Consider the following 13,520-nt stretch of genomic DNA (forward strand, 5'->3'; position numbering starts at 1 on the left):
TACGTAGTATAAGCACATTGTCCTTGGAATTGCTTAGTACTTTTGGCTGAAAGCAAAAAAGATTGTGTAGGAGTTCAGGTTATAGCTTTTCGGGAATGGAAGAGGTAAACTGCTACTAAGTGGTTTCTTACTGTATCTCAAATGACAGGTTCTTCAGTCTACAGTAACTGCTGCTTTACACATTGTTTCCAAAATACTCAGGCACACATCTAGATTTATTTCCAAGAATAAATGCCAAAAATACTTAATCATATTTACAATTTCATGAATGTGGGTAACATTCCTTACCTTCCTAAGTGCTTTTGGGGACTTCAAAATATTTTGGGATGATCTTAATACTGTGCAGTTATCAAGAAAGGCTAAGGATATGGACACGTTATTTCTATGTGGGACAACTACAGAGATCATTAGCCTGAGAAGAAAACTCTCCAAGATTTCATCAAAATCCATCATTTTTCTGTACTCCATTCTCATAAAAGCTCTGTAAACATGCAGTAAAACCAAGTAAGTGGGAGAAAATATTCTGATCCCAGCATTAACGCTGCTACTTCCTGTGGTTGTCAAAACACGGTCCAGAGAATCAGCGGGTTTGCAGTCCTCTTGGAAATGCTTTGCATAGGAGAACTGAGAAAAGCAAGTCCCCTTTCTTCATATTTGAACAATCTGCGTAGGATTCTGTGCCTCCACAGGAAAACTGTTAGGGGCCCTTCAGTAACAGAGGTTTAAAACCCATTTACCAAGGTGATATTAGGGATGACTATGGCTCATACCTATATATTTTCAGGATTATGATTTTTTTTTTGTTTGTATGTCAGTAATATCTTTTTCAGAAATAACACAGGCCAAAATACATGTTGATGCAGAAAATCTTCAATTTCTCTATCTCTGAAAATCTGAATTTTCCATACACTTGCTCCCAAAATAAATTTCCTTCCACTTACAAAAAACTAAGTACAGACACATTACCAAACAAAACAGTGTCATAATGCATATGACATATTTATGAGATTAAACATCAAACAGCCAGCTCAAAATGAAAGACATTTGTTAAAAGTCTGCAAGGCACAGAGATCAGAAGGCAAAAGTCCTAAGTGATTTAGTACTGCAGCAGCACATTACAAATTGAATGTTCATCAGCCATCAAGAAGAATAAAAGCTCGACAACTGTACTTGAATTTTTTCACATTAATAAATGTAATCGATATATTCAAGTTATGCAATCTCTGAATTCCAGCAAATTACAGTTTCCCAGTAAATGCCACTTCTGGAATCTTCAGTGAAGCACTATGAAGTATCATGCTGTTAAGGACATCTATTTTTCCAAATACAATCCCCCTTTAATTAATTCGTAAATATTTCCCAACGCTCTTAATAAGCCAAGACGTATTTATAACAAAATAATCTTACTTCTAGTGAAAGGAATACAAGACTTGGGTTAAGAATTTTTATCAAACATGTCATATATTTAGGAAACCAGACAAAAGCTGTCTTGAAACAATGCAGTTGCTTCTAACCAAAAGGAGAATTTTTACTTTGGCTGTTTTCATAGTCTGCTGCTTCTGATCAAAAAGAGCACTGGGAGAGATTCACTCCCCTATATTTAAGAGTAGAGACAAACAGGAAGTCAGAAGTACAGAAGTATTCCATAGGTGGGTAAAGTAAGTCTGAGACATTTGCACGTGAGAATGCATGGATATTTTTTTCAAGGAACACATAACACTTCAGGAAAATGAAAAGGATAATGAATCCAGCTGTAAATGCAGTCCAATTTTGTGACAAAAAGGCTGCAGATATAGGCATATAATGTCTAATTAGAACAATTTTATTTGTAGCAGCAGCTACAAAGAACCTCTAACAACAGTATGGGCAAACATAAGACATAATCTAAAAGAAGAATTATTTTACTTCAAAATGTTTCTGCTTTCTGTGAGCCAGAAAATGAAAGAGGAAAAATAACAAGAGGAGCTGAAAAAATTGAATAAAATAAACAGCTTAAATTTAGCAGGAGCTATGCATTCAGAAACTCTTGAACCCACAAGTGTGCAGTAACAAACTCTCCAGCCAGAAGGCTTGCCACCTAGCACACTGTATCACTGAGCAAACCAAATTCATCTTGGCCCAAGCATGCTGGTGACAACTTCCCGTCTGTTGCTCTGCACTTTGATCATACTGTAACACTTCATGGATAAGAGCAATTTATATTCTCTCTGAATACCACTGGTTTCCCTGGTACAAAAATAAAGTAATAAATAACTGATTCTGTAGCTTCCTACTCATCAGTTTGCACTTGAAGGAAGGAGCAATTTTAAACTATTCCCCAGGGTTACATGCTTGCAGGATTGCAACCTTGCCGCTGTACAGGTAGAAGTCAATCAGCACAGCTTTATCTCAGAGTATGTCACTTCACCTAGCCATCAAAACCCTGGGGAAGGCAGCAATATGGCCTGTCTGGAGATGCTATCAACTTCAGAATCAAAATACAAGGTGTAAGCCATTTGTATGTACTTACCTTCTACAACATGTTCTACAGGATGAAAGCAGGTGCAAATTTGTTAAGTAGACAACCTGCAGCTCTTCCTCCCAAAAATCCAGAATATGGACTGGGGAGCTTAGTGACTCAAATAGTTGTGACATTGAATGAAAACTAACTGTGAATATCTTTTAAAGTGCCACCTTGCCCAGCAATAGAATTTTTATTTAAACCATGATCTTAGCATGAAAATGACCTATGCAAAATGGAACAGGTATGAGATGATGTGGCTCCCATACATTAAAAATAAAACCAACAAAACAAATCTGGATGCATAAGCTCACCCAAAGCGTTTACTTTAGACACTGAATTAATTTTTTCCATGTGAGAATTACCAAAGGAACTACTGTATAAAGCACCATGGGAATTAATTAATTCAAGAGAAAAAAATATATCAATTATTTAATACCTACCATAAAATTGCTAAATTAGGTTCTGATTCAAAGTTATTACCAGAGGAAAGGGCTTGTATTGCTCTATAATAAACAGCTGACCTGCTGCCCTTTTCCTATTCATCTATATAAAGATTTGAGAAACAGATACAGAAACTATCCATTAGTGACTGTGGATCCCAACATGAAGCAGAATACGCCTCAGCGCTCCACAAGATACCAAACTAATTAACTTTTGTCTTTTCTACTAAATAAATAAATAGAACTAAATAAAAGTAGAACTAACTTCTTGGGCCTTTAGTACCTGTGAGGACACTGGCATAATACAAAGCAAACCAAAAGATGAGCAGCGGTAAATTAAGTTCAGAGAACAGTTAAAATGGGTTTGAGGAACTCTGCTTTACTTGACAGTAATAAAAAACATTAACAACATAGTGTTTGCTCAGTATATTGGTGTTGTACAAAGACTCAGCTAAAACAAAGCCCAACAGTAAGTTTTAGGGGTTTTCTCTTTTCAAGCTTGAAATTGCACCAAAATGTAGAACATTGATTGTTTTTACAAAGTCCATCAGTTCTTTCAAACTGCCCAGCCTTATAGGGTATCATTTCAGTGAATAAAATCAGAAGCAACATACAGTCAAGTGGCTTGTCATTTGTCTTTATAAATACAAACCTGCATATAAAAGAGGTATTTCTTATTATATACTTTTACATTTATACACAATGGACAACCCCCCCCCAACATTCCATGCCAGACAAAAGGGAAGAGAATTTTGAGACCAATGCAATGTTTCCATCACTTCAAAAACATCACAGAATTGTTGCCAAGCAAGGACTTGAAGCCAACAGTTTTTCTGCTAACCCCTCTCTAACTGCAGAGGCATGGCCATCATGGAGACATGCCTGAATTGTATTTTGTGAGCCACAGCCTCTTTCAGACCCACACAAATAAAAAACTGTCTCAGCATTAAAAAAAAAAAAAAAAAAGACTAACCAAACTTCTCCGTGGGGAAAACAAATCTGACACAGCGGTTACTATTAATTAGCATTCCTATTTGTTCAATACTACTTCCAGTTTCCAAAGGAAGTGTGACAGGCTGAACTAATAAAATGCTACCTCTCAAAGCTGCTAACACCCTATTTCCTGGGCAAACAAGCTGCCCTTCAGTCACACACCAATGCACTAGTGTTCTGAGGAAGATCAAGGTTAACGGCTTCCATCTATGCATCCCGCACCTTAGCGCTGCCTTTTTTAAAAAGTCAACGGTTAAGAGAAATTTTAAAAGGCATTTTTATTATTTTTTTCTGTTCAATGAACCTAAGGAAGAATCGGCAGAGGAAAGGAGACTGCATGACAGATGGTCACAAGAAAGCAGGTGACCCCCGAAGCTTTCTAGCTTGCTGCAAGTCAATTATTAATGGGGATTTCTCTTCTTACCGCCCCATGCCATGCAGAGAGGAGCAGCAGCAAAGCCTCATTCAGAAGGCATCCATCCCTGCTGAGGGGCTTGGGAAAGCAGGGAATCGCCAGCGGAGAGCAGATGGTGCAAGCGGCTCAGGAACAGGAGACGGTGTGTCCGAGGAGCAACCCGCAGCACTTACTAACCCAGGCTCTCCGCTCAGATATACGGCGGGAGCTGCCGCTCGCCCTGCGTTCTGCATCCCCGCGGCTTTGTTTATCGGAAAATATTCCAACTGGAAACCTGACTCTGCTGCTAAAAATAGCCGAATTTACTCCACTGCAACTTGCGAGTCCCACTGCTGAAGTGTGACAACGTTGAGCAAATACCTCGTCTGATCTCCAAAAGGCAGCATGGCAAAGCAGAGGGACAGCCACAGCCCGGAGGAGCTCCTCAGCTCTGTACATCAGGTCTTCTCTGCAGGACAGACACCGGGGGGACGCGAGAGCGGGCACCGCTCCCAGACAGCCCCGCTCCCAGACAGCCCCGCTGCCGCCCGCCCCGCACGCCACGGCCCCGCGCTGCCCCCTGCCGGGCGGGACGGAACCGCCGCCCCGCGCTGCCCCCTGCCGGCTCCGCCGAACCCCCGCGCTGCCCTCCGGCACCCGCGCCTCGCTTATAGCACCCCTGGGTGCTAGTCCCACTGCACCGCCACCCCTCCGCGTTCCCCCTCCTTGGGCGGGGCTCCGGTCTGGAACGCACACGCTTCGGCGGCTGCCTCGGCACTTAGCCCCTGTCCTGTGGCTGCAGAGATGCCAGAGGTGACAAGCCCCAAGGCACTGAGCTGTTCGAGAGCAGCACTTTGTTGAGAGATGGATGACTAAGGACATAACGCTCCATCCTGGGTAGCTTAGACCTTATCTGGGGCTTCCACTACTTCTATCTAGTTCGCAGGGCTTGCTACACCACCTCATCCATTGCGTGCCACTCGCGGCAAGTTGCCTCTGTTAATTTTAAAACACACATACACACACACACACACACAAAAAAAAAACCAACAACCCAAAACAACTACATCGAAGCCCAGGGCGGGCAGCCCCGGGGCTGGGGAGCCCCGGAGTCGTGAGAGCGCTCGGCTCGCCTTGACGGGCGGGCGCGTCTCTGCAACAGAGCGAAGTGGGGAAGCGGCTACATGTGCACAGCGCGCTGCTGCGCGGCGATGTCACTTTTCTTTCGAGGGTGCCGGCGGGGGGGGGGCGGGGGGAAGGGGGGGGGGGGGGGGAGGGGAACGCCTTTTTATTTTCTTTGGCAGAGGGAAATGGAAGAGCGGCCTTTTGCGGGGAATAAAGGGTCGGCCTCTCTCCGCCGCCGCTCCAGTCTTACCTTGTGGCTTTTCTAACAAAGTAAGAGCGGGTAAAGTCGCCGTGATCGTCCAGCCACGCTTCCACTGCTTCCTGCTCCGGCGGGGGGGTGCAGCTGCGCTCCATGCTCCGCGCCTCCACTCCCGCCGCCGCGCTGCCTCCTGCTGCTGCTGCTGTCGTCGCTTTCCCCCTTCCCGGCCTTCTTCCTCCTCCTGCAGGCGGTGCCCCCCGCCCGGCGTGGGATGGAGAGGACCGGCTCTCACTTCCCGCCTTCGCTCCGCTCCCAGGTGTGCGGGCGGCAGGAAGCCCGGTGCCCGGCCCCAGCGCGGCGCCGCCGGCACCTCAGCGCATCTCCAGCCGGCCGCCCGTCCCGCCGCGGCCAGCCGGCTCCACCTCCGCCACGGCCCGCAGCGCCCCGGGGGGCTGCCGCGCTCCGGCCCCGCCCCGCTTGGCCCCTCTGCGGTGGGCATCGGCGAGAGCCCCCGGCCTTGGCGATGCCCAGCGCGGCAGCGGGGGAGGGCAAAAGGCAGAGGGAGGCGGTTGTGTGCGCGGCGTGGGGCTCAGCGTCTCCCGTGCGATTAGGGAGACCTGGGGCGGTTTGGTCCAGGCGGTCCCTCAGGACTGAGAAAAAAAGGAAAAGCCATGAAAAAGTAAATTCTTCTCCCGACTCTGACAAATGGATCTTTCTCCCTTGCCCCCACCTCACAATTTTGGCTTTTTTCAAGGTATGGCCTGGTCCAGGCTGCTTCAAACAAGTGGTAAATGGGGTGTCACTTAGGAGCATATCGCTCTTGGGTGTCAGTGTATGATCTCTGACAGACCTCAACCTGGAGAGGCACATGAAAATTCTGACTTTTCAATCCTTCATGCCTATAGTGAGGCTTTTACATAGGTTATAGACACCTAATAAGCACATCCTAGCTTTGAAGATGCTCCAGACTCTCAGCTCCTACTTTCTCTGATGTTAGCTAGGATCAAAATTTTGATTATTGCTGAGCATCACTGTCATGTATTGTAGTTCCTTTCTAAGATAGGCATTTATGATAGTTTATAATATACATTCACAATAGACCTTGCACAAAGTGTGATGCACATGCATGGTTTCCTGTGACATCACATGCTGTACCTTTGAAGGTAAGATATGAATAACAAATAGCAGCATGTTTCTGGGGAAGGGGATATAGAGGGTCTTTAATATTATTCTCCCATGTAATCAGTTGAGAAATATCATATAAACCATTTTTTGAGCAGACAGCCCTGCATACCTTAGCATTTTTTTGCAGTGCTTACAGAGATTTGACTTACAGAGAAATGGGATTCTGCAGCCTGACAAGAGGCAGCAGCATAAACTTCACAGCAAAGGAATTAGGAGCCTGTCCATGACCTTGGGGGGAAAGTTTTCTGTGTCTTTGTGTTACATTTGTGCATAACATTCACTTGACTGTCATTTGGCTATAAGAGTTTGTGTGCATTATGAGGCAGACAGGAAGAGTAGTTTTACTCTGTAATAAAAGGAACCTCGGGAGAAATGTGTCTGGTGACCGAAGAGCACATATGAAGGTAAAGTAATAACCAGTTAAGATACGCTGCAAGAGTCAAGCAGAGTTACCAAGTCAAATGCAAAATTACCAAGCAAACAGCATAAACAGACAAGATGTCAATACCTGAAGCTGAATTTTAGTGTCAAAACCTGGGAAGTGGGTATGTCAGAAAAAGAAAAGTCTGTCATGTGGTGCATAGATTTCTAAATTAACCATTTCCTTTCAAGCAAAAGGTTTTGAGGCTACTGTAGATGTGGCCATAAAAGCTTTTGGAAAATACTGGTGTGTTAGAATGCTGAAGAAGTGTAACAGGAATGAAAAACATATTATAAAATGCAGATTTTATAAATATCTGTAGTGCCATTCTGTGAAGGGTTTCATATGGAATATTGATCACAATATTGCTCATGACATCTCCAAAGGCAATTGCAAAATTATCAGAGGTGATCTAGACAGGAAAAACAAGAATAGGAAAATATCTTTACTGTAAAGAGGTAGAAAGGATGAATACAAATATATATAATTTAATTACTGGTATTTAAAAAGTAGGATAGCCTTTTCTCCCTGTCTCATAGGAGAATAACAAGGTAATAGCCAATGAAATTATGTCAGCTGCAATACATAGTGTCTTATTTAATGTAATTAGGAGCAGCAATAATAGCAATGAGCATTTTTACTGTAGTAACATCCAGTAAGCCCCAGTCAAGAGCAGATACTGTACTGAGCACTGTAAATATGTAATGTTAAATACTAAGCTAGCTGGGAAGCATGAAGTATCCCTATATTCATGCCACAAGGTGTTGGGCCCCCTGGGCAAAGTTGCTGCTGCTGTGGACTATAGCTTTGTGACAGAGTACCAGAGGAGGGGGAGGCTGGGCAGGGGCACAGCTCTGTGTGCTTGGCTTGGCTCAGGGCTGTCAGCTGTTCCTTCGCCTGCAGGTAAGAATCAATAAAGCCAATGCAAATTACGATCTTCCTGCAAATTCAATGGCAAAGCAGCAGTTCAGAAGATTCCTACCCAAACAGAGAATAGCGTAGTCTTTCCCAAAAGAAATAAGAGTGGAACAGTGCAGGGAAAAAGGGATACTTTCCCCATATCCAATGAATTTCCATTAATAATAATGAACATGCTGTTTTCATTTTTAAGGTGACAGGAGGGGATGAAGGCCAAGCATAACAAAGAAGTGAATAGTAAAAGTGGAAAAAGTCTTCCATAATTTTGGCTTCCAAAGTGCTCCGAAAAAGCTCCGTGTATCTTAGCTCACGCCCAGCTTTCCAGTTTGTTTCCAGAACTCAGATGACAGAACTGATGTGCAGTAGCTGTAAACCTGAAAAGGGTTTGTAGTAGTGACATTCAAAGAAGTATGTCCAGTTGAAGTTTACAAGCTGCTTGTGGCAAAGCAGTGTGCTTGAGAGCCCAGTACAGAAGCCAGAACGCCTTGCCAGCAATAAGCCATTCTGTAGCCGGATAGGTTGAGGGAAAATAGCAGGATGGGTTGAAGGAAAAGGCTTCTAGCTGAAGTCTTTCATTTGTATGTTTTGCAAATATTGTATTATAAAGACAAAAAAGGTGGGGAGGGGGTTGTATGTTCAAGGCACATAAATTAGAAATGCTGCTAACTCATGATAATTAGTAAAAACAAATATGGGAGCAGGTAAACAAAGAATAAGTGTTTCTGTGGTATTTTGTTTCCAAACTTTATTTAAACTTACTTGAAATTATTTTATTTCTGTATCCTTTCCATTTAGAAAAGAAGAAAATAAGGTTTCAGATGTCACCATAGTTGACTTATTTGTTTGACTTACTCATTAGATGAATTGGAGCAGCATTTAGCGTCACTAAGAAGTGGGAATTGGCTTTCTTTCTACCATCCCTTAAATCTGGAAAACAGTTGGTCCATTTTGGCTCCTAAAATAATCTTAGGGCTGTACTGTATTGCCAGTGAGGCTAGACTATGATAAGGTAGAGGAAACTATTCCACCTTCTTACTAGCCAGCACTTTTACACATACATGCAAACATACACACAGTAGAAGATTTCTAATATTAGTAAAGCAAGCTTCCATTTCCCTTCCATTATTTAAGTTGCATAAAGGGACTGAAATAGCAATCAAAATCCAAATCATTTAAAATCCAATGGTGGCTCCAGTGATGAAAATGCTCAATTATGAGAATGTCTTACCAGTTTATTCTCTCAGTCCTTTCCAAATAATTACTGGAAATGCTTCCCAAATAAACATTTATGCAGAGCTGCTCCCTCATTGCATAACCTGCCTTGTCCTCTGGGATAATATTGCATATGTCCTTCAGGAAGCCATGTAAAATAGTAGCTTCCTCCTATTTTCATTTGAATGTGATTGAGCATTTGCGTCAATCAAAGTACCATGCAAAATTATTGTTAACCTCAGGAAAGCAGCAGCTTCTCAAAGTTGTTTGTAATACACAGATATTTGCTTGGAAAATACTGTCTAACTTTACCTCCTGAAAAATGTAATTTAGAATTTGCGGTTAGCATATTAACATTTAATATGCCAGCTGAGCAGCAGGCTCAACTTTTAACCTTTTTTGTTCTCTATTGGAAGTCTCTGAGAGATTTGAAGACTGTTACCAATCTCTCTTTCTCAGCCTTCTCTCCTTCAAGCTAATTAGGGCCATGGTTTTCAATTCTCCCTTGCACATCATGTTTTCCAGCTCCCTGCTCTTTCTTTCTCACTTTGGACATTTCCCAGGTTGTCTCTATCATTCCTGCAGAGGTTCTCCAAACTAGGATCAACTAAGACGTATCAATACTAAATGAAGTGGAAGGGACATTTTGGGTACCTTGCAACTAATATGGCATGTCAGAAATGGGACATGGGGGGAATACTCTTGTGGGGAAAACAAGTAAATCCACAGCAGTTTGAAACACTTTACTCCTATGATGGTATCCACATGTTTTACTAACAAAAGACTGTGGAACCTCACCCAGAAATTCAGCATTATGCAAGGTTTTAGAAGGGCTATGGGGTTTTTAGCACGTTTTCCCAGTAATGATCTCTCTGAAACCACAGAGAGGTGCCAGTCCTGCCAGCTGTTCCCCATCTTGCACAGTAAAATAACTTTTGCCTACACTTTGCTCTGAGAATGCTTGAGTCTGCTGTTACTGTTTCTTCAGTCCTTGCTTTTCACAAAACCATTCTCCATCCTGGACATCAGACCAATTTTCTTTATTTCTTTTAATGAGCAACTTTACCTCCCCTGTGTTGAAATACAGTCCAGACCTTATTAGATGAACTTCACTGGTCAATATTAATAGCTTGCTCTTCTGAGAGTTTATCACTGTGTAACTTTTTACAATTTGCAGCATTTTCAAGCAGTAATTTGTTTGTTTGGTTGATTTTTGTTCATGTGCATCAGTATGGTTTGGGCCATTTAGTATGGACCACATTAATACTAAACATTGCTGGGTTTTTTACCAAAAATGCTGTAAAGTTGTGAGCCAAAGCCCTACAGAAACCATACAGAAGTTTCCTTTGTCAAGCTAATTCTTAATCTCATGGGAAAATAGTAAGGGGATTTTTTTTTTCCTGCCAAAACTGATTTTCTGTGTTGACTGGCATTAATTATACTATCATCCTTTAATTGTACACTGATTTCTTCCTGTACCAGCCTTTCCATCAGTTTTCCTGACATTGATGTCAGGCAAAATGATCTGCAATTTCCTTATTAAATAATGGAGCAGTGCTTGCTTCTCCTGTCTTCGGGAATGCACATGGGATTTCAAGACATGTTTTTCTTAGTTTGGTTCTTTGTAATTTTATCTTACTGAGGTTTAGGGTTCATAGCTCTTACTTTACTTCCTGATATTTTTGAATCTTAGTAATGAACATGGGAATTTCTACTTTGATAGATCACATGAGCAGTATTTGAGATAGTTAATCTTCCTAGTACTGTTACAATTGATATGAAATCTTCATAACCCAGGATATAGCAATCACAAAAGTGTATATGCTGTTAATTACATTATTTTCCATCTAACCATAATGAATAAAACTGCTGTTAAGTCATTGCCCTGGAAACTCTGTGAAGCATTTGCTGAATACTGTCTGAGGTGCCCAGAAGATATGTATCACATTGCAGTCCTGTTACAAATAGGTAAAAGTAAGACACTTGGCCAGTGACAAAGTTTTAAAGCATTTTTATGAATCTAAAATTGTGCCCAATGACATTATTTACTTAGAGTAATAGAAGACTTGATCTTGTCCAGACCCCAAAGTAATTAAACTGGTGATAATTTCCTATTGATTTATGTGGAAGACATTTTTGAAAGATGAAGTGTTCCCCTGACCCAGCTTGTACTGCACTTAACTGAATAAATTAACTCTTTTTGAACCATTAGGAGGAAACATACTTTAGTACAACAACTGTGATCTACACATGAGGTTACTTTGGGATTTACTCATGAGAAAAAAGCATAATTGGTATTCCAAATGCATCACTCATTCTGGAAAAATAATTCTGAATGAAAATCATCTCTGTAACTTCTAAAACCCACAACTTGAGTCAGGATTTCTTTGTACTAGAAGCTGGACCAAAATCATATCTCTGGCTTGGGTGGGTATGTCATCAAATAGTCTCATATCATTTTAATTTATGGAAGGAGGAAGGGGAATAGAGGTTTGTACCCAGTCCAAAGCAGAGCCTACAAATAAACACAGTATGTATCACTCAAGTATTATGCACTATGGGCATAAAACAATTTTTTTTCCCCCCCAGAGTGTTTTAGGAATGCATAGGCATATTTTGGTAATTAAGTAAAGCATTAATCCACAATTATAAAAGATCAACCAAAAAAAAACCCAAACAAACAAACAAGCAAAAAAACCTCACAAAGCCACAGTAAACAAGATAAACAGAGAAATTACTCTTGTATGACATTAATATTATGACCTAAAGGTATAACCACAAAATATTCACTGTTCTGAAAAGGCAAGGGAAATGTGTAAAAGACTGATTTGTATCTGAGGCATTGTGTAGTGAATATATTGGGGCTGTATGGCATTTTATGTATGAGGTCAGATTGAAAAGAGGTTGTTATACTTGAGTGTGTGTCTATTTGTGGATCCCATTTGATTATTTTTTTTCAGAGGGTTATGGCATGGTCAGGATCCTTCAATGTTCTTGTTCAATTTTCATGTATATCTCTCAAAACATCTGTGGTGTAGACATTTGTCCAGCCAAGGGAGTCTGAATGAGTTTATTCACAGCATACCATTGCTGATCCCAAATGAAGCTGCAAGCTGATGAAAAGGAGTTCCCCACAGTGGCTGCTGATGCTTCCTCATCTCTTTACTTAAGTTTCAGCTGACCTGAAGACCTGGAGCCCTGGAGCCTTCAAAACCTTTTGATACAAGGTAACTAGTTTCTGTCTGGTAAATAAAAGAACTATTAGAGCAGATAAGTGAAATGAAGCTTTAGACTCCCCCTTCAAATAGCTTGGGGTCAGCACCACCCTGCCTTCCATAAGTGAAGCTCTCAGGATAACAGTGAGTGGTCCAACAGCTACCATGTTCAAATTATTATGGCTGGATATCTTTTCCTGGTGCTCTGTTTCTGAAATTGTTACTTACAGTCCATCATTGGCAGGTTGCACACTGCTAGGGTTCTGAGGCAGGGGCTGTCCATGGCCATATGTTTCTGCAGCATTTGGCATAGCTGGTACTTCATGTCCTTCTGTAAAACCAATGCAAATGACAAAGTAAAATATTGGGGGGTTTTGGTTTGGGTTTTTATTTGGGGGGGTGGGAGGAACCCAATACCATTTGCATCTTTTAAAAGCTTTTCTATTAATCAGTGTTCCCTGTTAGATCAGTGAGGAGTGCAGTAGTTGGTTCTATACTACAGATGGCTGTAATAAAGTGGAGAGATTATGTGGTTTGACTTAGGCTATAGAAAGAGTTTCTGTCATAGCCAAAATTACATCAGATGAGTCATTTGTTTTCAGCATTTTGGTTAGTCTTCTAAGCCACTGGGGAGCTGATTTTCAATCTATCTATGCTTCCTATAGCCATGAAGGTTACACAACTACACCTGGCAGAATATACCATGTTCTAGGAGAGATAAAAAGCATGGCCACACCATGTTGCAAGCAACACTGATCAGTTCTCAAATGTGGCAGACCTGATTTGGTGCCTTTACTCCCAGCTGGATAATGTGAGTGTCTGAACCAGTGAGCTCCTAACTCACTGATGACTCCTACCTCGCTGATCTGCTGGCCTGTGGACTTGTGGTGAAGGAGAAACTCAAGAAACCAGCCC

At 41.8% G+C, this 13,520-nt stretch overlaps 1 protein-coding gene across 6 annotated transcripts in view; it reads right to left on the minus strand.

The window, feature by feature from the left end:
• PDE5A (phosphodiesterase 5A) overlaps window positions 1-13,520 on the minus strand; it is a 95,687-nt gene that overhangs the window by 43,626 nt on the left and 38,541 nt on the right. For 2 of the 6 annotated variants that reach the window (XM_068153943.1, XM_068153942.1), the window contains exon 1: window positions 5,706-5,881. The exons of 1 other annotated variant lie outside the window; for it this stretch is intronic. In XM_068153943.1, coding sequence (XP_068010044.1) covers window positions 5,706-5,809 — 104 coding nt within the window. In that variant the 5' untranslated portion in view covers window positions 5,810-5,881. Of the gene's footprint in view, window positions 1-4,360; window positions 4,879-5,705; window positions 5,882-12,833; window positions 12,888-13,520 lie in introns of those variants that run through there. 3 more of the 6 variants (XM_068153944.1, XM_068153947.1, XM_068153946.1) reach the window with 3 other exon arrangements.

This window comes from Melanerpes formicivorus, unplaced genomic scaffold (assembly GCF_026170545.1).
Source record: "Melanerpes formicivorus ecotype bairdi unplaced genomic scaffold, bMelFor1.0.p_v2 SCAF_27, whole genome shotgun sequence".
NCBI lineage: Eukaryota > Metazoa > Chordata > Aves > Piciformes > Picidae > Melanerpes > Melanerpes formicivorus.